Raw genomic sequence first — 27,247 nt, 5'->3', positions numbered from 1 at the left:
CCAGGGGTGGAGATGTATAGCTGGATATCATCAGCGTACTGATAATACTGCATCGCATGCCTTTGGATGATCTTACCCAGGGGTTTCATGTAGATGTTAAAGAGGAGAGGAGAGAGTCCCAAGCCCAGAGGCACCCCACACTGCAGGGGCCTAGGGCTTGACCTCTCAAACCACACACATTGAGAGCAAACCATGCACATTGCTATGCCCTGCTAAAAATATTCAGGTACTGAAGGCTATCTAGATTCCTATGGATAGCAGCAATGTGTTGGACAGGTACTTTTCAATACTGGCCATTAGTAGCATCACACAGGAATTTTATATAGGAGTCATATGTTTCCTTTTTTATAATGTGAATTTAATCAATAACTGTAGAATTACTTTTTGGGGGGAGGGGGGTGCCTTCAAGTCAGTGTTGACTCCTACCAACTGCCTGGACTAATTCCTGCAGTTTTCTTGGCAAGGTTTTCAGAAGTGGTTTGCCATTGCCTTGCTTCCCATGGCTGAAAGAGAGTGACTGGCCCAAGGTCACCCAGCTGACTTTGTGCCTAAGGCACTGGCTCTTGGTGGAATTATTTAGCAAGTAATTTAAACTATAATTTAGTAGTTTCTGTATTAGCAGGTATATTTTAATCAGCACACTCATTCTATCTCATTAAGTATTTAATAAATATGTTTAGTTCTAAATATTTGTCAAAAGTGTGAAGATCTATATAAATTCCTAATAGAACTGACTTTAATTATGTCATAAAATAGGTAAAAGACTGAGTTATATAAGATAGTGTAGCACTGCTATCAAATCAAGTTGACATGATCTTCACTTTTGTCTTTTGGGTAAGTAACAGATAATTTTAAGAAATAGGATATTGCACAGAGCTCTTTATATTGAGAGAAAGAGCAAGTTCTTTCAACAATTATGAAAAGATCCACAAAAAGTACTGACTTCTTTTTCCTTTCCTAAGCTTATTAAGGTTGTTTATAAAATGCATGCTATAGAGACTGCAGGATTCTTTCATTTTTAAAATTAATTTATTCATTTTTATAGGGTAAAATAAAATCTACAAGGGTATTATTGATAATCAAATAATGGTAAACACACAGGTACCAATCAATATATACACTTTGAGATGTCTACTTAAATTTCAGGACTTCCCAGAGGACGTGTTCCCTCTCTGGCAACCATTCTATTCCAATTCTATGAGAAAGCAGGCTATGGAGAAGATACACAAACAAAATAAGAGTTATGTGTATGTGCTATATATATACATGCACGCACATATGAAACTTCAAAATTCAGATATATAAAACATCCTGATAACTTCTGGAACACAGACCCTGACAGAGTTTAAACAAAATACTGTTGAACTTCAGAAGAAAGAGGTTTGTTATCTGTGCAATATTTCGTGATTTTGCTACTGGGCAAGGTAGCTCCATCTGAAGCAGACATTTCCTTAAAATAAATAAAAGGCAGATGTCTTGAAAATCATCGTTTAATACTACCAACCATAAGCTAAAAAAAATAATAGAGTTAGTACTGTATTTGCAGGAGAGGGTATTCTTGTTCAAACAGTAGCATGACAAGATCTGTCACATGCAATAAACCTAATACAGTCCTCAACTTACAACCATTCATTCAGTAAACTGTTCAAAGTTACAACAGTGCTAAACAGGGAGACTTACAACCTGTCCTCAAAGTTGCGGCCATCCCAGTAAACAATGAACATGTTTGATACAATTCACATAGGGCTTTTCTTGGGGGGGGGGTGTCTTCCTTATACAAATTGTTCTTTTAAAAGTCTAGTTCATTTTGAATACTTAAAGTTTTTTTCAAGATAGAAAGGCAAAATCCATCATTAATTGCCCCCTGTAGACTCAACACTGCCTCTCTATGTATGGAAGCCACCATGACCAGGCTGCTAAAAAACAAACACCTGTTTAGGCAGTAGGTAAACCTTTATTACAGTCTTTGACCAACATGTGTAAATACACACACACAACATACATTAAATATACATTAAAATGGCAATTAAAAGAAGTTATGTGAGGTAAAGAAAGAAGGGAAGGTGTTCAGGTCTACAACTGTATAATGTTGTCATGGCTAACAAACTGCATTGGATTGTATGTCTACAAACTTTGTGTACTAGCACAGCTGCCTCATGTGAGAAAGATAGGTGGAGTGAAAGTGCTACCTGCACATAGGTTTATTATTATGGCCAGTGATCAAAACTGAATGCAATTTTAAAACAATTAAGGTAAAAAAGCTCCAATATATGAATCAAGTGGACTTGCACCAGAACTAGATAGATGCCCAGATTATCTATCTGACTCAATTACCCAGATGACACAGGAACTCTAACCACTCCAACTCTTGTGACTATATACTACTGTATACTCTCCTGATTCCTTGATGATAAATTTGACAGAAGTCCAAAGAAGTTCAAAGCTTTCTTCACTAAGTATGATTTATATCCTTAAGACCAACTAAATTTTCCAGGTAGGATTTATACCTGGACCCTTGACAGATGGAGCTACCAAATGGGCAATTTCAATCACTGAAAACAACAACCCTGTTTTGGACAATTGTGCCACTTTTATGCTTAAACTGACCTCTTCCTCTGAAGACCATATTAATCAAACAGCTAACTGAAATTTGCAAATTGTGGAGCTGACTTTTAACATTATTCTAGAGATGTTCACTGGAGGAAAGTGACATTAACTGACCAATTTAAAGAAGCCTATCTAATGAATTGTGGGATGAGCTGGTTCAATAAGATACACCTGATACATTAGATTGAGGGCACATGCTTGGTCTTTGTTTATATTGTCTACCCTGCAAAATTTTCCTGTAATTCTTATGGAACTAAAGGCCATTTTGTAATTAAGTGCCCTGATTGTCCCAAGCCTGCTTTCTCAGGAAATGAGCTAGATCCTACTTTAGAAGCTCAGAAATGGGTCATCCAACAATTAAGGAGAGTTCCAATATACAATTCAAAGCACTGGCCATTTATTCTCTTTGTTCTTTGCTTGAGATGAGTTCCTATAAAATTGTCTGTCCTACTGGATTCTGGATCCATAGACAACTGATGTAGTGTGGCTGTGACAATAACCTTGTTAGACAGGAGGAAGAGCCACAGCCTAGACAATGGTCTGATTCCTGGACTCAAAGCAGGAATCAGGATGGAGAAAAAATCTCAGAATTATTCTTACAGTCCATTACATCTGGCTACTGATTGCAAATATGTCTTGCCCACTGAGACAACAGAACCACTCATGCAAGTAGAGGCCACTCATGAAAATAGAAGGCTCCTACACTTGTATACTATAAGCATGGTTCCAGGAGCTCAGGACCCTACGTCTGCATAAATTGGCTTCTTTAAAGGAACCTATGGATGACAAGTTTGGAAGGGTTTTATTAGACAATGTACATCTCCAGCCTCAAGGCCAACTTTTTTTGTGATGTAGAAAGATGAGAGTGGTTCATGAGTACAGACTTTTGAACTCTGTAACAATAATGGATTCTCTTTCCCACTGATCTCTGAACATTTGGAACAGCTGCAAAAGACAACAACTAGTAAACATGATCAAAGAGACACTGCAATAAATAGGGACATGAATACTTAATTGCTTTTGAGATATGGTGTGAAAGACTGAATATATAATGAATTTGAATTTTCAATGTTTCTGTATAAATATGACCTAAAATGTGACCTGTTCTCCAAAAGTCCCAAAACTAAAGAGAACTCATTTAAACAAATGAGTTAAAAACATTATACTTGTTCATTTATTGAGGAAAATGATCCAAAGCTACATATCTACATGTGGCAAAAGTATCTGTTAGCCATGCGAGGTAGTCCAGAGAAGAAGCACAACCAAGAGTACTAGTCCTGTCTTTATTGTAAGGTTACATTAACAGAATCTTGCAAGACTGAAAGTATTTCTCCCCTCCTTTCTTTTCACTCTCTGGAAAATTAGGGAGAGTCTCTTCTGAAACATTTCCCATACCCTCCCTTTTTCTGTGGGCTGAGGTACCTTTTACACACTGGTTGTCCAGTCTGCTGCTCTCCCTCCTGTCTCCCAGGGTCATTCCCACATATCACTACAGTATGTGAACCTTTGCTTTCAGTGACTGTTTTGTCCCCCTTGGGCAGCAACAATTGCAACTAGATGTTTCTGGTAACTGCTGATCAGTCCTATACATCGGCTAAGAGGAATTTTAGCCCATTCCTCCTTACAGAACAGCTTCAACTCAGGGATACTGGCGGGCTTCCTGCATGAACTGCCTGCTTCAGGTCCTTCCTCAACATTTCTATAGGATTAAGATCAGGACTTTGACTTGGCCATTCCAAAACATTCACTTTCTTTGGCTTTAACCATTCTTTGGTTGTATGACTTGGTTTGGGTCGCTGTCTTGCTGAATGGCCCACTTCCTCTTGAGCTTAAGTTCACGGACAGGTACCTTGACATCTTCCTGTAGAATTTATAGTTTTTAACATTTGGTTTTTATTATTGTTTTTATTGTAAGGTGCCTAGACACTTTATTGTGAGATGGGCAGCTAAATAAATATGAGAAATAAATATATAAAATTTGCTGGTATGATTCAGAATTCATACTTCAATCAATGATGGCAAGCCATCCTGGTCCAGAGGCAGCAAAGCAGGCCCAAATCATGATACTGACACCATCATGATTCAGTATAATATTACTGACTCATTTGTATGGAGAACAGATAATTTTTTAGGTCATATTTATACAGAAATATTGAAAATTCAAAAGGATTCACAAACTTTCAAGCACCACTTACATTCACATCTCCTCACCTGTCCATCTTGTTTCCTCTATATATTCTCACTTTTGTATCCAATGACCACTCATTTTATTCATTCCCCAATTATCCCAGACCCATTATTGTTTCCATTCTTCTGGATACCCACAACTTATACCTCTCCCTCCTTCTTTCTGCCTTTTCAGAGAGTCATTTCTACGAGACTACACATGGCTGGAGGAATTTTAGCCCATTTCTCCTTACTGAACAGCTTCAAATCAGGGATGTTGGTGGGCTTCCTCGCACAAACTAACCACTTCAGGTCCTTCCACAACACTTCTATAGAATTAAGGTCAGGACTTTGACTTGGCCATTCCAAAACATGAACTTTCTTCTGCTTTAACCATTCGTTGGTTGTACAACTTGTGTGTTTTGGGTCACTGTCTTGCTGCGTGACCCACTTTCTCTTGAGCTTCAGTTCATGGACAGACATCCTGACTTTCAAAGACAATTGGGTGATACAATTCAGAATTCATAGTTCCATCAATGATGGCAAGCCATCGTGGTCCAGAAACAGCAAGATCGAACTATTAGACTGCCACCACCACGTTTCACCGATGGAATAAGGTCCTTATGCTGGAATGCAGTGTTTATCTTTTGCCACACATAACACTTTTCAGTCAAGCCACAAAGTTCTATTTTGGTCTCATCCGTCCACAGAACATTCTTCCAATAGCCTTCTGGCTTATCCACGTGGTCTTTCGCAAACCATAGATGGGCAGCAATGTTCTTTTTGGAAAGTAGTGGCTTTCTTATTGCAACCCTGCCATGCACACTGTTGTTGTTCAGTGACTGCTCCCTCTAGGAAATGCCTCCATTGTGGAGTCCTTGGGATTCTCTGAGCTTGGTTGTTTTCTTGCAAACGTTTCATTACCTGGCTAGGTAACATCTTCAGTACTAGAATGGAGTGGGGTTTATAAGGCTGCACAGAATTCTAGCTTATTAGCACTGTCCATGTTATAGTTGAGGCCTTTCTGGAGGATATTGTGTTCTGCAGTGGATAGCGCTTGGCTGGACATGTTGACTACCAATGCCTCCATTGCTGGAACATTGTGTTTACCACAAGCTACTTTTTATTCAAATGTTTTAATTCTTAATTCAGCTGAGAGAAACAATCTGGAATGGAATACTCATGGCAAGAAATCACCCCTTCCTTTCTCTGCTTGGAGAACAGCTCCTAATGCCATATCTGAAGCAGCTGTATGCCCCGTGAAGGCACTGGAAGGGTCTGGCTATTTGAGCAGTGTTTGGAAAGGAAAAGGGACTTTAAACTCCTGAAATGTTGCTTGCTCTTTAAGTAACACTTTGAACCTACATCCTTTCTTTAAGAGTTGAGATAGCAGTCTGATGCACTTGATAAAGTTAAAGATGAATTTTCTATAAAAATTAACAACGCCCAGAAAATGTTGCACATTCTTCAAACTTTAGGTGCTTGCCATGAGAATATAGATTGTATGCTTGTAGGATCCATTTATATTCCTTTTGTAGAGATTTACTGACCCAAATAATTCAACTAGAGAAGATTAAACATACATTTTTCCAACTCAGCAAATAGTTTGTTTACAGAGTCGCTCTGACATATCTTGTGCAAATATAGGTTTTCTGAAAAAAATCATGTCATCCCAATACACTATGACATTTGATTATGTGCCATCAACTCACTATCAACTCTTAGTGACCATGTAGACAGATTTTCTCCACAACACTCTGTCTCTAACCTAGTCCTTCAGGTCTTCCAATGGTGCACCCATTACTGCTGTAACTGAGTCCATCCACCTTGCTGCTGGCCATCTTTTTCTTCTCTTTCCTTCCACCTTTCCCAGCATTAGAGCCCTCTCCAGGGAGCTAGATCTTCATATAATGTATCTAAAGGATAATATGAGACCGGTCATTTGTGCCTCAAGTGAGAATTCTAGGTTGGTTCAATGATCCATTTGTTTTTTTAGCTGTCCACAGTATTCTCAGGAGTATTCTCCAACACCAAAGTTCAAAACTGTCAATACTCTTCCTATTCTGCTTCCTCAAAGTCCAAGTTTCACTTTCATAGAGTGTCAAAAGGAATATCATGGCTTGCACAATTGTGATCTTTGTAGATGTAAACACGACAGCATTTGGATAACTTTTCCAAGGTCTTCATAGCTACTCTACCAAATACTAGTCTGCAGTGTATTTATTGGCAGCTTGTTCCTATATTGTTGATAGTTGATCTAGAAAGGCAGAAGTTATCCACTACTTCAATATCTTCACTGCCAATTATAAGGCTGGTTGTTCTACCCATTATTAGTTTGGTCTTCTTTTATTTAATTTTAGTCCCATTTTTTCACTGTGCTCCTTCACTTTTATTACTTGACTTTGCAGATCATTTCATTTTGGGCTACCAGAGTAGTGTCAACAGCATAGCACAGGCTACTGCTGTTTCTTCCCCCAATTTTAAAATCACGCTTATCTTCTTCCAATCTAGCTACCTTTAATATATATTCAGCCTATATGTTGAATAAATAAGGGGAGAGGATACAGCCTTGTCTCATTCAGTTATCAACCTGGAGCCAGTCTGTTTGCTATGTTCTGACAGTATTGTAGCTTCCTGACCTGTATATAAGGTTTTCATGAGGACAATGAAATGTTCTGGGTGTTGAACCAATGTAGAATAAACAATTTTATTCAAAAAACATTGAACCCAAGGTTGAAGACTAATGTACTTGAGGGAAATTACTGAATTGCATAGCACTGGCTCCATTCCTCCAACTTTGTTATGCTCATTTATGTTCTCTAGCATTAGGCCCTCTACTTCTCTCATCTTATTTACATTTAGATATAGTGTCCCATTCTAAATATCTCTGTTATGTACCTTTATCCTATCATCCCTGTAGCTTTTTTCACTGGCAATCCTCTCTTAAGATGTATATTTTGATTAAACTATCCTACTGTGAACGTTCAGAATAATTTTGAACTGGATGCTTGTCCCACAGAGCCAGTTTAAAACCTGTTTGCTGTCTTTTGATATTACTTGCAGACATCTACTTCCATGCTCATCCATTCTAAACGAATATATAAAATAAAGTAGAATAGCCATATTACCTATGCATATGATTTCACAAAAAGGTAAAGAAAGGTCTTCAATAATTCTTAATACTCTCATAAAACCCCTTTCTAAACTAAAGTACAACGTAATTGCTTTTCCATTCTGTATCTACCTAACTAGTCAAAAATAGCTATTCAAATGCAGCAAATGAAGGGTTTTTTTCTCTTGTTCAAAATATTCTATATTTACCTTTTTCAAAATATAAAGCTTTTAAAATTTATGTTATTTTACAATAGTATGTTGTATTTTATTATACCATAATACTATATGGTATTTATTAGTAAACCAGTGACCATTGATAAATTTAATATGTAAGGTAGTTTTTTCCCCTTGGTTTGTTTGGTTTTCATATCTTTATCTTTTCTGATTTCTATTTTTTTTAAGTTTGAGAACTCTTCCATTTAGCTGTGTTTTTTCTAGTATATTTTAGTATATTGTCTATATTTTATATTTTTTCTCAATTTAAATGTTAAAAATTTCAAAAAAATTGAATTCATGTTTTTAACTGCCAAAAATGTAGGGTCTTTTCCACCAAATTTTTTAAAAGCTTTGTTGCTTCCTACTTTATGTAGCTAACACAATAAAAACATTCATAATCTATTTTTCATTTGTATGTTTTTTATTTACATAACGTATTTTTGTGTAATTATTGGAAATATTTTGCAAAACCAATATAACTTAAATACACTGCTTTATAGAGTGTGAAATGTTTTAACCTCTGTTATATGTGAAATCACATACGAAAATTCTAGCTATGGTTTCAAACCATTTAATTTTGCAGTTACACTGCAATCACCTGGGTTTCCTGAACAATCTGACCACTGGGGATTTTCAGAATAAAATTCAAGATGCTGGATGATGAATGGCATAGATTTGGGGAAAATTGACAGAAGCAGCTTATACAAATGAAGAAAATATTATATATGATTAAGGCACTTTAGAGAGATATTTTATTACAAGTAGAGCTCAAAAATTTTAAAGTGTAGAAAACACTTTTTTCTACACTTTCTACACATATACATATTTTATTACAAGTAGAACACAAATATTTAAAGTCCAGAAAACTTCTCATCAAAGCTACTGGTATTCTAGTTTCTACATTTTACTTTCTCTATATTTGGTTCATCTTGGGGTGTTGGAGTTCACACACTTTTACCCAATACCATCTATCCAATTGTTCAATTTTGCCACTGACATCAATTGACAGATCTCTTTTCCAATCCTGGCAATATTTAAAATATTTTCTCAATGTGACAGCTAGCTAGCTAACTAGCTAGCCAAATTACTTTCCTGTTCCAACTACTTTCCTAGGCTGTTTTACCTGTTCACAGTTTCCCAACAGTCTATACCAATGTTATTATAATATCATTATTATGATTTGACAGGTAATCACCCTCTATAGAGATTTTACCTAAAGAATTTTCATCATCCTGCAAATCTTGTGTTAGCCTTTCCTTACCTTGGGGTAATTTTCTCTGAGACTAGATCTTGGGTTTGCCACCATCAAAGGAGCTTGCTTAGAGCAAGGGCACGTATGAACCTACTGCTCAAATTAAAAACTAATAGTTACCCAGCCTCCTTGACCCCGATAATTAAAGTATATAAAGCTAAGGTAACTCCTATGCTTTTATACGCAGAAGAAGTTTGGGGCTTAGATTCTACAACAACAATAGAACAAACACAAACACAGAATCTGAGAAGCATCCTGGGTTTAGATAAAAGGACTTCAGCTGCCGCTGTTACAGCTGAACTGGGAATTTACACAATCTATTCACAAACTAAAATCAGAGCATATAATTACTGGTATAAAATTAATGAAATGGAATCCGATAGACTTCCTAGATTGTGTTTATTAGAACAGATAAAATCCCAACGACAGACCACTTGGATCACACAATTGATAAATTTTATAAGGAATTGTGGTCTCCCAGCCTCCGATGTTCTTGGAGATCAAGCTAAAAAGACAGCTGTACAAAGAATTTTGGATATCGAAGCGCAAAAAGATATAGCCACCCTCAGTAAGCTTGGCAATTTAAAATGGCTGAGCTGTTATACATTTCAAACCGATAATTACTTAAAAATGCAAATGCCAAAACAACTTAGGGAGGTATTCACACGAGCTAGATTCGAAAAACTTGATACCATGGTCAGATATGGGAGATTTAACAGGATCCCTTATAATGAACGCATTTGTGTATGTGGAGCACCTGAAATTGAGGATATAGCACACATACTATTCGACTGTAACTTGCATAAGACGGTGAGAGACTTACACCTTGGCCCATATGTTAAACGAATGACCCACTGAGATTCACATATTAGAATAACATATTTTATGTGTGGTCAAAACCCAAAAATAACATACAACACAGCCTTGTTTTTAAGCAAAGCAATGCGTTTGATATCTACATATGTGGGGTCGATTGGAGTGAATTGCCGGGGTGATATGGAAATATGATCTGTATGATTTGTATTTTTACTTATATGTATACCTACTTATACTTATTCTATTTTTATTCATGTTTTATTTAATCTGCTTGCTACATTACTTTTGTAAAGAGTTTTATTAATTAATTACTGTCTAATGTTATTTTGATAAGGCCTTAGGGCTAATCAATAAACTTTGATTTGATTTGATTTGTGTTAACTAGAGCCTAGTGACATTTCCTTCAGATTCATGACTAGCAGAAATTTTGGCTTCAATATTTCAAGAATGGGAAAACTCGAGTCAGCATAACGATACGCAAGAGGAGCCTGCAACAGGATTTTGTAGTTACTGTTCAGAGTTGCAGCCATACCAAATCCAACTTCAATAAATAATTCATTTTACTACAGATGTATATGGGCAGCTCTCATTGCTATTACTGGGAATATTTTTAAAATAGTCTCTCAGTGTGAAGGAGGAAATAATTTGTCCAAAGAAATAATTCTCTCTATTCTTTTAATCTCTTATCTTCTTTAATTCTCCTGCCTCCTCATTCAATCACTCCATTCTTCCTCTCACCCAGTCACCTAAATAAGGGGGAAAAAATCTGACTAAATCCTGAGCCACTGATTATTAGACTGTTCTAGAGATTTTGGCCCCCTGTACTGCTCCAGGGCATCAAAGCCCCAAGCAATAGAATCCCCAAGGCAATATCACAGAATGTGAGGAAATAATTGAAGCTTTCACAGTCTTAGTTCAGTGTGGTTGAAAGGCAAACAAAAGGCCACCATGAGATGCTTAGGCAGAAGTATCAAGCTGAAATCCATACTCAGTGTACCAACAACACAGAAATCAAAGCAAAGAAATATAGTCATGTAGGGGAGTCTTTTACAGTGCAGGTCAAAATATAAGGCTAATACATGCAGCTTGTCCCAGTGCCAAAATAGTAAAGCTGAGCACTTATATATTCCTGCCTGCAAGTTCCCTCATGGCTCAATTAGAAGCCATTAGGGCTCTGAAAACTTGAAGGGTTTTCATGAGTAAAGGTACTCCCATTTGGAAGCAATATTCTTAAGGACAATTTCTCTGTAGATGAGTACTCTATTTGTGAGCTTTCTGCCTGGGAACCCTCATGGGACTTCATGAATTGTCCTCTTGTACATCAGAACCCAGTATTCAAGGGAAGGCACTCCATTGTTTCTTTACTTGAGAATCCTGAGCTCAGGGACCCAGCAACTCATCTCTGTCCTCTGAAGACATGTCTCCAAATGACTATCTTGCATGTATGGTATATTTCCACCCATTTGAACATTAGACAGCATATGGGGAGAAAAATGGAGATTTCCATATAAGCTACCTTCAACTCCTGGATGAACAGTGGGTTATAAATTTGTTGAGGAAGGAAAGAAAGGAGAAAGGAAGGAATGACAGACCAGAAGAGGGAATTTTTAAGAAAACAGTTGGACCTCTTTCTCGGCTTCAGACCTTAATGGTTACTCTTACGCTTTTAGTCAGGTCTGAGAAAGATAGCATTGCTGCACCTGGGCTCTCTTTTTAAACTCCTTTGCCACACAGATGTCTAAGAAAAAGGAAGAGGCAGTTAAGTAATTGTCACAATATGGCAACTTGAAATTTCAGGTACAGATACAGTAAGGCAGTTTGAGGAAAGATCTAGTAATACCTACTATTAAAAACATTACAGAGCTCTTACATATAATTCAATTTTACATAATCATAATACATTTTTGCAAGTACAGCACATAATCTATAAATTAAATAAAATCTATTGGATATGCAGCTCTAAAGTCATTATCCTTCCCATGCCTATAATCTGGAATTAGGAACACACAGTAGGATCACTCAGTACTCCATCCATCCATATAGCAGCAAGTATTTTAAGTCATATATTTCAGCACAGTTAAACACTCTTGATTAAATCAGGGTGTTCAAAGTAAATTATTTATTACTGTTGATTTCACAATTGTTGATTTTTATTGGTTTTTTGAAATATTTTTAATCAAGTTCTAACAGGTAATGGGATCACAGTTGGTATGAAAATAAATGCTCTCTCTTTCTAATCAGAGGATGTGACCAAGGTAATCTTTTCTCCAATTTTCTTCTTAGGTCAAGTTCTACCACTTTCCAAATTATTGGACCAATTGGCTTTACCAACTTCAAACTAAAATGTTGGGTATTATTCTTTGACTCAAGTAAAAAGAGGGCATTTATACATAAAATACCTCCCTTTCTATAGATTCTGCATATTTTTCTCTTTAGTTATTAAGATTCCATTCATTAGATTTATGAAGGCATATAATCTGCTTTACACTTTATGCAATGAAGGAGGGAGTCCATTTAAAAAACAAATCATGAAACATTATATATTGTCTGGTGTGCCACAGCATTATAGGTAATTCAATACTGATGTTTTTATTGTTAGAAAATAATTTTGAATTAAACTTTCAGCTAACTTTTTACATGCTTATGAAATATGCTACAGTGATAGTTTTAGATCATAGTTCAATTGGTATGTAATCTGACTTTAGTATTTTGTGTTGCTAATATCAAGGTAAGAAAATATTTAAATACCTATTTTTCTTTAGAAGGCCCTGCTTTCTTTCTTCCCAAAACAAAACGTCCACACACTCAAACTTCCATGATTTCATATTTCTATGAGATAGCATCACATTTCTAGACATCTAGATGAAATGTCTGAGATACATTTTTATTGTCCTAGCCATAGATTCTTTACATTAGCTTTGACTGTAGTTCTTGCTACTAAGACAGATTTACTCAAAATTCATTCTCAACATAATGGGACTTGCTTCCATGTAATTGTGCTTAGTACTGCAGCTTTCAGATAATTTACAAGACAGTTTCTAGTATAATTAGACAGCTTTTTAGTAGGTCTAGCCTGAATCACAGTAATACAAGGCAACACATTTGAAACAGAAAAGCTTCTTTAACATGGATTTAGCTCTAAAATTGGAGCTAGCTAGTTCTAAAGATCATTACATATATGGGGATTTCTAACTGGGCATTTCAGAAGAAATATCAAATTGTGACCCTAGCTATTACAACCTCATTCACCTTCTTTCTAATTGTGGACAGAACAGGATCAGCTTCAGTCACCTTAGACGGATCAGCCTTCCCCAAAGTGCTGTCCTTCATAAGTATTAGATTTCAAATTCTCCAAAATCAGATTGGATTAGAAAAGAGAAAATTGAGGAACAGACTATAAAGCTATAATCAAATATATCTGCTAGTTAGTATATAAAACAGGGGCCAATTTTCACTATTACAAGCAAATATGGAAAACTGAAAAACCAAATTGTGTGACACTAAAGCAATCAGATTAGATTGGAGTAGGAAGTCATCATTTAGTCCAATCTCCTACAGGAATCCAAGTTAAAACATCCCAGGTGTTCTGCTTAAAAACAAGCAATGAAGGATAATATATTACTCTTGGAAACTGGTCCTACTCAGTAGTGTCTACAGCAAGTTACAATGATATCAAAATGATATGATGTCATTGGGCAAAGGACAACTTAGTCCTTGGATCACAACATCTCATGTAAGTTGCATTCTTTGTTTCATGATGTAATAGTACACGTTATTTGCCTCCCAGCTCTGCTCTTCCTCCACAGATACCTGTAGATCCACTATCAAATGCTCTTACTGTTAAGTTTTTTCTAACATTCAGCTGGAATCAGCCTTTCCATTATTCTATATCCAGCACTCAGAAATAACAGATCTTGACCTTCTTCCATTTGACAAACTTTCAAGTATTTGAGAATGCTATCATATACCTCCTCAGTCATTTTTTCTCAAGGCTACTTTCTTCTTAGGAGTTAGTTTCTAGTTCCTTGATAATCCTCACTGCTTTTTTCTGAACCTGTTCCAATTTCTCTGTTTCCTTAAGATGTAGCACCCTGAACTAAATATATTTAAAATGAGTTCTGAGCAAAGAAGAGTAAAGTGGAATGACTGCTTCCAGTGATTTTGAGGTTATACTTCTGTTGACGTAGTCTTAAAAATATTTTCAGATATTCTTTTAAAAATGTATCTACTTTATAAAAAGACGAATGATGCTCTGTACCAGCTTCATATATTTCTAGTATAGTGTTAACATAACCAAATAATTATTGGGTCAACAATAATGTTTAAGAAGTTGAATTCTTAATCTTAATCTTAAAATTACATTTTTAGAGTTTAATATTTTATTTTTAGATCCTAATATTCATCAGAACATGCAATCCTTCCAGCCTAACTTTTACAGAATGTGGAAGCACAACATTCACAGAAATTAGAAATGTATCATACAAATCTTGTCTAATTTATAAACGATAATCCTAATAAAACATTAAAAGAATATACACAGTTCTGGACAACAAAAAGGGAAATGAACGAACTTAAGAATGCAGTATATGTTGCATTTTAAGGATGGTGAGCTTTTAGAGATGAAGTTTTCAAGTCAACCTACATGTAGAACCAAGTGATCATAATAAATAGTCGTTTTGCTGTGCATAAAGCAAAATATGCTCTTGGGAATACAATATGTATGAAAAAAAGAGATATGCATTCCTGTGTGGAAAGGCATGTTGGAGAGGTTCTGGGGTCCATTGCATTTTCACAGCCCATTTCTCTTCAAATATGACACAGTTCTTGATAGAACACATAGTGTATATTTAGCACACATAACTGCTCACCCTCATTTAGTTGGTTTCTTTCACCATAAAATTACTAGTAGTCATTTTCTTGCTCTTAATATGCATAAAATGCCCTGATTAATTTCAATGATACATGAAAGTATGTTATTTTATTTCTTTAATAGGAAATGTAGAATTAAAATAATATTTATCAAAACTATTGGGAGAAATAATCATGAGAAACAAAGGTTTTAAGTATTGAAAAGACAGTATGTATAAGTGCAGATGGGGAGAAAGAAAAAACACATGGGCCAAAATTGCTATTGACAAAAGTAGAGAAATGAGGACTTCCACAAAGAAATATTAGTTGGACATTTTAAAGGGAAAAAAAGCCATTTTCCAGGAGTTGGGTACAGTGATCCATTCCACTTTCTAGGACCACAGAATATGAATGAATTATAAAGTAGCAACACTTCCATTTTGAAAGGAAAATCCTTTTTCTCTATTAGCATCCTTCATATTGTCAACCATGTTGGCATCTTCTCACACTCCTGGCCTGTAGTATAGATTCTAGCTGAACATCATTTGCGGGGATACTTAATCCTCTTAGCTGTGTTTTAATTTCCTTTATATCTCTTCCCTTGGTTGGTGTTTTGTTTTGTAAGTTTCTTCTTTTAAACTTAAAAGTGGCTTGGCTAGCAAGTTTTACCCTTAAATATACATTTTATAGAAGTGTGATTATTGTTTTCAACTGGTTCAAGAATATATATTTCAATGTTCTTCAGCACCAAGATTGCACTGGTGTTTAGTGCTTCCAAAGGTTTCATCATTTATCCAATCCATGTGATGCTAACTGTAATTATTAATTACATAACATTTTCTCCTCTGGATACAATCTTGACATAATTCTACATCTAGAGATCACACCAAGCAACAGACTAGTATTTTGAGACCTAGTAAGGTCATCCACTGCTGCTCTGCGAAAAAGTCTGACCTCCATGAGCTGTCTAATTTGTTTGATTTAATAGACTCTTTAAATTATAGAGTGACACCAACAGCAGTATGCTGTTACCTAAGTTGGTAGGAAATATTTTACATTTCCATTTGGCCCAAAGTAGCCATAGGCAGCAGATATGAATATACTGATAATTACATATGAAATGGCAATTTAAAAGCACATCCAGTCAGCATACTACAACCCAGTCAGCACTTTAATCAACCATACCATCACCCAATAGAACTCCTATTTTTGCTGATGGGGGCTATATGGAACCAGTGAACAAACTATTATTTTCAGGCACTTGCTCAGAACATCCACTATTATAAGCGGTCTCACCACAACCAGTTACTAACAATCTAATAATGCTCAGAGGCATCTGTTATGTTCTTAACACACATTAATTTTTATCAGTTTCAGTGTAATATCATCATAGCCCACATCTGACCTTGAATTTTGGGCCCATTAACATTTTGTCCAAATTAAATATTAGGAGGACTATTTACTTAGCACAAAACAGAACCATGAGAACTCATATTCAGACAGATATATCAGTACAGGACTAGAACTTCATTTTTAAAGATACAGAAATGAAATTGTCCTATTAGCATGATTTTCAATAAAACATAAATATCAAACTACTCTATTGGCACAAAATATGGTCTACCTACTTCAGTATTTACAATCAAGTCCTCAAAGCACTGTACTAATGGATAAGTTGACTGTACATGTCTTTATACAGAAGTAATATGCTTAGCAATATTTCACACAAAGCAACAAATGAACTACAGATAGGTAAAGTAACATCTTTCCCAAAAGCTCTGGGAAAAAAATGTTTTGAATTTGGGTTAAAATTCTATAATCTCAACTTCTAAATATTAATTCTCACCTGTCATGGTTGAGGACTATGTGTTATTCCAAGAACCATAGTCCTTAATTTTGTTTTTAAAAAACATCCTACACTTTTGCTCTTACAGTTTTTAGAGTTAATTCTATTCCAGTTGGAATATTAGCAACTAAAAACACACATGTAAAAGTACTAGAAAATCTAAGTAACTTTGTCAACTAAATGATTAAATTATTAATCATTTGTAAATATGACAAATTCTAAAGCAAATATGTAGTATTAATTTTTAAAGAAAAAGACACGCAGAGAGTAAAAAAAAAACTTCTTTCAGTACAGAGTAATTAACTACTTAGAGTTCAATCATTTATTTATTTATGCTAGGTAAATGCATAAATAAATATATACATCCACCTACCTGAATTTCATCATAACAAGTTTAATAGTAACCCATGGTTTTACAACCCCACTTTATAATTTGCTTTTAAAAAGCATTCCTTGTAACCCCCCAAAACAGATTGGTTCATCACTGCTCTCATGCAGCACAAAACATATTAACTCAGTTTGAATCATTTTGCTTGTAACATAAGATTCTCCCCCAGTGCATCATATCACATGGAAATGTGACAACTGATAAACAATTAATCAAATTCAGAGGATGGTGCCCCAAAAGGCAGAATATGTCATCCAAACCTGCAAAATAAATTAGATAATTCAGATTGAGCTACAACTTCACACTACTAAATGTTTATAATGTTCAAATATATGAAGATAAAATGTCACGTCATGTCACCTCAAAATTTAAGGCAAACAGTAATAAATTCGAATCACATCTATATGAATAACAAATAATTTTTATTTTTTAATTCATGTATCAGTAGCCAGAAAATTAGCTGAGAAAAATCTGACCAGATAGCCCATTGTATTTTTTAAAAGTCACTGTTTCTTTTAAACCCAGATATATGCTATTAAGACTAAATAATTATGCTAGTGTCACAGAAATCAATATGATTTTCTTTCCTTTAATGTATAAGAATGCTGACATTACAACAAAACCAAGGTTGAGATAATCCATGATTATAAAACTGGAATAAGCACCTGTTACCAAATGGTCTCCACATACGCTTCCTAACACTGTTTATTATTTATTTATTAACAGCTGTATATCAACCCATAATAAAAAGTTCTGAAGGATTACAAAAAGCAAATCTTGGCCATTTCTCCTCAAAGGTGGTAGACAATGACTATTTAAATGTTTATATTTTTTGAAAGCTGGACAAGTCATGATAGGGTATGAATATCTCCAAAGATGTGGGTCAATAACTCAGGTTAAATTTAAGAAATGACTAATTTGTCTGAGATACAAACTGTGTCAAAATCATAGAGTTTGTTGTTGCTATCACCAAAAAATGGGGTAGTTGAAATGAAAATAAAATTTATAACAATTATGTGTTTCATATAAATGTTCTATCCCACTTGAATAATTTGGAATATGAGCTATGGTTGTAAGATCTATGAGAATACAGTTATTGTTAATTCATAATGTATGATTATTGTGCTCCTATAATTATATTAATAGCACAATATTTTGCTTTAAAAAGTTAATGGAGGATTAACTATAAGGTAACTTCAGCAAAATGCATATAAGCGACAAATTAATCCACTAATGGAAACCTGATTTGCCCAAAGTGTATGTAGCATATAATGTTATTTCACTAAAACCAAGGAAGTTCTTCATAATAGTAAGATTTGGTTTAAAGCCATATTTAAAAGCTAGAACTCATATTCCCCTGAAAGTATTTTTTTTTAAAAAACTGCTCCAATAATGTTACCTAATATAAACTCAATGGATAGCTTGAAGGCTGGAACCTAAACATCTGAAATATTTGAGCATTTTAAGTAAAATATATTTCATCGGTTTTTTATTCAGAAACCTGAATTAGGAAAATGAATTATTACTCTACTCCTTTCATCAACAATCTCTCCATTTACCATAAGCATTTATACATCATATTTGTAGAAACAATACTTGGCTCTTTAGCACAACATGTCTCAACCTTGATTTTAACTTTTGTACTTCATCTTTTCCATATTCTCTCCGTGTCCTCCATGCCTATTTTCCACTTACATTTACTTACACATACTTTCATAAAGAAAAATGACATATGATTATGTTGTCTAGAAATGACAGAGAGACACGGAGATACAGACACACAGACACTGCTACTACCAAAGGTTTATGGTGATGTATGCAATTTCTCACATCATTATTATTCCCCACCTTCTTTTACTTAAGACGTATTTCAAGAAGGAAAATGTACCACATCTTCAAAAAGAGTGTTCCAGCTGATTTAAGTAATGGGCAGGAAGGACATCCCTTGGAAGTCAGTCTTAAGTTGTTTAAGACTTAAATATCAACATTAATACCTTAAACTGTGTGTCGTAGGCAACTGGCAATCAGTGTAGAACACAAATATAATGTGATCCCTGTCTATGTGTGAAGACATGCTCCTCACCATAGCTGTCATCTGTAAATCTAATGATAGCTAGGTTCAAGAAGCACATTCAAGCTGTGACCTTGTCCTTTGTAGAGGACTGCAATCCCATCAAAAACAGGCTTTACCTCAATTTCTGAGTACAGTTTTCTCCTTATCAAAAGCAATGCTGTCTTATCTGGGCTTAACTGTAGTTTATTTTCTCTCATCCATCCAATTTTAAGATTAGGCAACTTTCTTCCTTGGGTTAGATGATAGGAACACTGGGAGTTATCAGCATGCAGATGGAACCTCAATCCAAAATGTATGTATGTATGTATGTATGTATGTATGTATGTATGTATGTATTTGATTGAAGTATCCCCTTCTTGAGTGTACATATTATTTTGTAAAATTTATTAAAATGGAATGGCTTTTAAACTTATTTAACTTTAATGAAAAATTTTGATTCATAGGGAAAACTCCATCAGCATCTCAATCATGATACCTGAACATGAGAATTCCAGTGTTATGCACCTCATAGTGATGCTCATCTTTTACAGTAAAAACAGATGAAGACTAATCAATTTATTATAGCATAAACCTTTGTGGATCACAGTTCACTTATCAGATGCATTGAGTGTAGACCGAAGAAAGAAATATTATATATACATGAGAGCAGATCTGGTCAGTGGTTAAGGTGTTGGCCTAGAAAGCAGGAGATTGTGAATTTTAGGCCTCCCTTAGGCATGAAAGCCAGCTGGGTGACTTTGGGCCAGTTGTTCTCCCAGCCCAACCTACCACACATGGTTATTGTTGTGGGGAAAGTAGGAGGCAGGAGGATTAGATGTGTTTGCCACCTTGAATTATATATAAAAAAGGCTGGATAAAAATGTAATAATAATAACAACAATACATACCTGTTATTGTAAAGAAGGGAGAAATGTTAAAAAGAGGAATGAGAAATAAAGATGTGACACCAGACTTCCAGAAATTTTTAGACAATTTTAACAGTACAATTTTTGACTAATCATTGTTTAACCTCATTTCATATGATATCTCCTTCAGGTCTCATCAAAGCCGTGATTAATTAACTAGTTGCAATATTACATTTTATGTACTTAAAGCTGGGGAGCCACAATTGCCTACCGCTTCCTAGCACATGCATAAGTTACATTTCCAAGAATGTTTAGCTTAATGTATAATATATTATATTTTATATTATATATATAATATATAGCTTAATACATTTTGTTTCAATTTGTTTTCCAAGTCTTTACTCCTTTATTTCTTCATTCCTATTATGATTAAACATAAAAGTAGACATTCACTACCCAACTGACTATAGTACAGCTGCCCACCTTAATATCTTGTGACAGAGAGTTATACACTAATTTAAAAATAAATAAAATCCAATAGTAATCACTTACCATAATCAGTAAAATCAGATTAAGGATTATATGGCTACTACCAACATTATATTTGGACATGATTTAGGTCAGATGAGAACTTTCTTGGGGATGAGTGGCATAAAAATTTAATAATAATAAATAAATAAACAAACTTTCTCTTCCTTTTCCCATCTCATCACACTTACCTTGATTATGCCATACTTAGTAAGTTAAATCAAAACCACAAGGGCTAGTCCTCTCTTCCTTGAGCAAAAGTGGGAAACCCATGGCTCTCTAAATGCTACTTCTGTTCTTGTAACTTTCAACATCCTTCACTACTGACATGATGCTCAGGCTCTTACAGATGGAGACCTACAGATTACCCATTACTGACCTAGAGAATCACATCACTTAATGTGTGTGACAAGTTTCAAGACATATTTGATCTGTTCTACTATACATTTTTTTCAAACAATAAAATGCTAATGTAGAGTGTAAAGACAGAAAGTTGCCAGGCATTGATGTTCATTGTTACAATAATTCTAAATTCTCTGTCTAACTAGGTTGTATAAGCTATTACTAGTCTACTTTTCAATTTTACAAGTATTTCATTTCATTTTTCAATTTTACTAAAAGAGCTCAAGAATAATTTTCAAAAAGATATAATACTATTATTTTAATATAATTTATATTATCTTATAATCCTATTATTAAAGCTAACAAAATAAGAAAAAAAACCAAGATTGCCAAAATAGTTCATTAAAAGAGCAAAGCATCTAACAATCTATTAAGAACACAAATAAACATAACACATCACCCTAATTAATGATTTTAAAGATGGCATATTGATTAAGCCTGAATGGGTTGATTCACACATCTTATGCCAGGTTTATTTTAAACATGTTTTGTTGCATAATCTTCAATGTTTGGATTCATACCACATACTGAACACAGAGAGACCAAGCTACATTATGGCTTAGCATAATGTGTAAATCCAGTAAAAAAGAAACACTTTTATTATCTATTAATCTTTAAGTCACATAAGTCTCTAAGAGAAAGTTCCGTTGCAAGGCCATCATTAAAAGAATGCTGTATTCCCAGCTGCCAAGGAAATTACTTCTGAAAGTGCAGCACCTGAAAAACTATTTTAGATAGTTTTTGGAAGGGATCATTTAGGCCACTGAGTCAGATTCTTGCACAATGAAAGAACTGAAATTAAAGCACACCCAACAGATTAACCTCTGCTTAAATTTATCCAGTACAGGAAAGCCCATCACCTTTTTGGGTAATTAGTTCTATTATCAAACTGCTCTTACTTTTAGCAAGCCTTTTCTATCAGTCAGTTGGAATTTGGCTTTCTGCAACTTAAATCCATAATTCCAGAGTACAAGGCTTGATATTTTCCATGAGGTCTCCTTTTAGTTATTTAATAGGATCTGCATTTAATACGATCCGCAGGATACAGCATTTCTGTCAAATTATGGCAACAGCATCACTCAATTGTGTATCACTAAATTGGAACACAATTTCTTCTCTTTCATACATGTGTGCAACATCCTGATACACATGCCAAAAGGGCAGAGTTGGTATTGTGTGATGCTACTTTTATCATTTTCCCCCATTACCCCCTGCAGAGGCCTCTGTTAACAGTGCGATCATATCCTTGTCAGTTCTCAAGCCTAAACATGCTCAGTTTCTTCAATCCATCTCTATAAGAATTTGTAATCCCTTAATGATTCTCACTGTCCTTCCAATTCTGTTCCAGTTTCTCTGAATTCTACTTAAAGTATGGTGACCAGAACCAGACACAGTATCTGAAGTGGATCTGATCAAAGCAGAATAAGGTGGAGCTATTATATCCCGTGATTTGAAAGCTATGTTGTTGTTGATTCAAACTAACACTGTATTTGCCTTTATAGAACTCATATTCAGATTGCAGTCATCTATTCCAGAATCTTTTTCACAGGTATTTCACTCAGGCAGGTGTCTCCCATCCTATAACTGTGCAATTGTAATCAACTCATACAATTTTTCTGTAAAACCTCTATGGAGTCAAAAAGTATATTGTATATTCAATGTACTTGAAATCACAACTTCACATAATCTACTGGTTCTAAATTTCTCAGAGAACTCATTCATAAATGTGTGTTTGCTTATCAGTTGGGTCCCTCAGTAATGCAAGTAATTTACCAATTACTTATTTAATTCTAAAGTTTTTGACGATGAATGAAGATGAATATTTAATCAAACCTAATCACTACAACATTTGCTTAAACTTCAAGAAAAAAATGCATAGGATTTCTTATCATAAAAAAATGCCCATGCCATAAATAAAAAACAGGCAGGCAGGCAGGCAGATTGATTGATTGATTGATTAATGATGCTCATGGTTTATCCAACTCCTCAAATGAATGTCTACTTTTTAATTCCTGAAAACTTTTTTTGAAACAAATTGAGACAAGTACTTCACTTTTGTACTAATATTTTTTTCATTTGATCTTCATATCAACCTTTCAACTACTTTATAAACCAAAGGACAATTAAATCCAGTATGAATAAATTTAATCCCCAACTTCTCCAAGCAAGTTCTTTTTTAGTAAGAAAGCAAGAGTTGGTCACGTTGTTTTGCTTAAACTGCAATGCTATCTCTTTTCTACAATCTTCTGCATATACATACACAAAAAATCTTTCAGATAATTTATTAATCCATGTTTTTCCAATTAAAAAATGCTTTGAAGAAAATCTTACCAACACCATTTCCTAGTTGGCTTATTAGATGCATATGTACATACACACACACACACACAAACTTCTATAAAGTTTATATTTCGTTTTGACAGTTTTCTAGAATTTCAAGAAAATGAGGTATAATACCTCATTATTTTAATCATTTGAAATTACTACAATGTTATTCCCTCCTAATGCTAAAGGATAAAGTCAGCTAATCATCAAAGAACAAAGGGCACTCTATGTTAGTGATTCCAAACTACTAACTGTAAAATGCAATAGAGAATCACAGTATTTTAACTTTATCTGAACAAGACATATATCTCAACTAAAAAAGCCTGATTACCATTTTACAAATATAACCAGATTCAGTTCTCCTCCATCTGAAACATGATATGAATGATTATCAAGAAACTCTGGTGTTTTTAAATTTTCTTTGCAAATTTTTCAAGAGTAATTCTGGTTTTAAGAAGAATCAGACTCTATAATCAGAACTTTTAAAAAGGTTCAAGTATATTTGTTAAGAAAGTTTCTATACCCAACCTAACTCACAATACAACCTTTTTCACTCGATCCATCCATTCTATGAAAGGTTACAGGAACTAAGTGCCACTGAAATTAATGGGACCTAATCAGAGGGAAGCTGCTCAGGATGAAAGCCTTAGTTAATCTTTCCATTCCAGGTGAGGTCCAAATGGTGTATTTAATATCTTAATTTATTTTCTCAAGCAATCTTCCAACTCCTATAATTGATATGGTTAATTTTTTATGGCCCAATTAATGACTAAGTGATAAGTAAACACAATGCATCTTGGAGGGAACCATTCTGTGCAATCAACAGTCTGGGTTACCATAGTCATAAGTAACAAATTCCATTTCTAAATGACAGATTTAAGAATTCTCAACATCAGAAATAAGAAGCTGGATTAAATTGTCCAATTACCTTCCTAGAGGAAAACAATTCAGAAAATATAAACATTTATGAAATACAGTTAAAGATTCAAAAAACCTAACAGACTGAACCTGCTGCTAAGTTATTATATTACTGACAAGTTCTCTCAAATAATTTGTTTGGCTTGCCCTCTAAACATCCCCAAATCTTTGAAGCCTTTAGCCATAATTTACTCACTCTTACAATCTCTTAAATTGAGGTTGTAGATTACTGGATGAAAGAACAAATCAATTCAGAGTTTACTCAAAACACAAATGTCCAAGCTCAAATGGTATTTTGAACACATCATGTAAAGACCTAGATCTCTTGAGAAGTCTATAATGTTGGAAAAGGTAGAAGGAAAGAGATGACCAACAAGATGGCTGTACTAAATACAGCAGCGATGGGTGCACCATTGGAAGACCTGAAGGACCAGGCTGGAGACAGATTTTCTCTAGGATTATCTATCTATGTGGTCTTCTAAGAGTTGACACTTGGTGGCACATGATCATCAATCAGATTATTAGTTCAAAAACTTTATTCAAAAAAGAACTCTGCTCAGTCATAGATATGGACTACTGTCCACTGATTGGCTTGACTGGAAATATTTTCAGTTCCTAAATTCTTCCTACTGCATCACTTGGAGTACATTACGTGTACAACACTATATTTGTTTACTACAAATAAAGTTTTATAAAGTCAGTGAAGCATAATCCCTACTAAGTGTGTTAAGAGCTGTACCCTATGTTTTGTACTATTATTTAATCTATTTTAGTGATTCTAAGGTTCTAGACTAATAATTACTTGTACATGAACACTAGTAATTTAAACACACAAACATATCAAACCTGTCTAAGTAAGTATTTGTCCATGGTACAAGAAAACTACTGGCTCTTCAATGAATGTTTATCTACCAGATGAATTAGAATGGTTCCAAAGATTTAATGCAACATTACCCTATATAAAATACTCCATAAAATATTTTTAAAAACCAGGAAATTGCATCCAAGAGAAATCCCAGCATGTGCCTGAAGACATTAAAGATTTATAAATCACATCAAAAGACTGGAAATTCAAAGTTAAAAAAGTCACCTTCCCCCATCCTCAAGCAAAGCCAACAAGGCTCTTTCCAATAACACTTGATCACCTAGGCATCCCTCAAATAAAACAGCATGTGTTGGAACCAGCACCCCCCCCCCACAAAAACCCCCAAAACTTGTCCATTCTGCTAAAGAATGTGGAGTAATATTAGTTTTGGATGTTTCATGTTTTGCATCAACGCTGCTGGCTTGCCAAGCAAAGGTGTCAACGTACTTTCAAAAGAGAAGACGATAACCCTTCCTTTCGCCTTCTCCAAAGGGGGCACGGCTTCTGCACACATTTTTGCACACTACCAAAACACTTTTGTGCGCAAGAGGGTCTGGGCAAGTCGCGGCTGTCAGCGCCGCTACCTAACGTCCGGCACCCACCCTTCCCTTCCTCGTGGCGAGACTGGAGAGGGTAAGGGGTGGCCGTGGAGTTGGGGGGGGAGCGGGTAAAAAGGGAGAGAGAGAGAAAGCGCAAGCCAATGGTTACACTTTACCGTCTCCTCCTTTCAGTCATATTTCCGTCCTCCTCTAGCGAAACTGGGGGAGGGAAGAGAGGCAGGCTCGCAGTTTGGAAACACACACACACAGGGCCCCGCCAAGAAAAGGGAGAAGCGAAAAGAAACTGAGGAGAGGGGGCGCCAGGTTTTAGCCCTCACACACCCCGAAAAAAACGGGGGGCGGGAATAAGGAAGGCGGGGACGAGAAGAGGGGGAAGCACGGGGGCTGTTACCTCGTAGAGTTCCTCGGAAGCCATGCTGAGGCGCCCGCCTGCCGCCTGCCTCCCAAGGTGGAGTTGGGTGCTGGTTTGGAGATACTTTTGTCTCACTTGGTGTCTGGCGTGGCCTGCGCTGCTGCTGCTGCTTCGCTTCCCCCCTCAGATATGCGCGTATCTGCCTCGCTCCACAGCGCTCCTCTCCTCAAATGCCCGGGTGGTGGTGGTGGTGCTGGTGCTGGTGGTGCCTCTGCCGCCCTCCTCCTCCGCTGCTGGTGGTGCTTGTGCGCAAACCAAGCTGCGCAACGGGGCTCGCTCACTCACACTCACACTCACACTCTCGCACACTTTGCTCGCGAGGCGCGGGAGAGCGGGGAGGGGGAGGGGGAGGAGGTAGCAGCTGCAAGGACTCCCTGTACCCGCCGCCGCCACCACTCGGTGTCCCTTCCAGCGCCTCGCTCCGGCGCCTGGCTGACTCTCCCTCTAGGATCACTAATCGAGCGCAGAGAAAGCGCCACACGGCCGGGCTCTCGCCTCGTCTAGCGCCATCCTCTTCCTCCTCCCCCTCCCCTTCTTTGATCGCCCATTGTCTCCTCAGCTGAGCGGCGGCGTGAGGGGGCGGCGGGGATTGGGCCAATGGCCGCCGGGAGAAAGGGGGAGGAGCGACGAGAGGGAGGAGGGAAAGGAGGAGGAGCAGGAGGAGGAGGGAGAAAGTGGTGAGGGGGGGCTGGTCTGCCATATGCATCGTTGGAGGAAGTGGTGGTGGTAGTGGTGGCTGTCTTGAAGGGAAGACTGAGCCCAAGTTTTGAGGCTGTTGGGACACTCCTGGCCAGAGCTCCACCTCCCATGAGGTTCTAAGGGAGGAACAAAAGTGGCTTTCTTCATCCCTGTCTTCAGTCAAGCTGACACAGAAGTTCATCCCTCCATTTTCTTACTTCACCATTAATCTTCATTTCCATTGGCATCTGAACCCCAATATTCTGCATCTATTTAATTATCCAGCTACATTTACCACCTTCTCCTCCACCTCTTCCCTTCCCATCTTTTTCATTCATTTTATTCCTATACTTCATTTTGTCCCACCTAGCTGTGCTGTCTCATGCC

General features: G+C 36.1%; 1 protein-coding gene across 1 annotated transcript in view; it reads right to left on the bottom strand.

Annotated features, from left to right (window-relative positions):
• The window catches only part of CDYL (chromodomain Y like), a 103,186-nt gene extending 76,402 nt beyond the window's left edge, over positions 1 to 26,784 (bottom strand). Inside the window, exon 1 of the mRNA XM_088130645.1 lies at positions 26,162 to 26,784. Within this exon, the coding sequence (XP_087986771.1) occupies positions 26,162 to 26,185 (24 nt within the window). The 5' untranslated portion in view covers positions 26,186 to 26,784. The remainder of the gene's footprint in view (positions 1 to 26,161) is intronic.
• Positions 26,785 to 27,247: the final 463 nt, after the last annotated feature.

This window comes from Python bivittatus, unplaced genomic scaffold (genome assembly GCF_059951505.1).
Source record: "Python bivittatus isolate LINGU-HERP-01145 unplaced genomic scaffold, Pbiv_v1 ctg000840_np1212, whole genome shotgun sequence".
Classification (NCBI taxonomy): domain Eukaryota; kingdom Metazoa; phylum Chordata; class Lepidosauria; order Squamata; family Pythonidae; genus Python; species Python bivittatus.
This window is presented reverse-complemented; position numbering and strand designations above follow the sequence as displayed.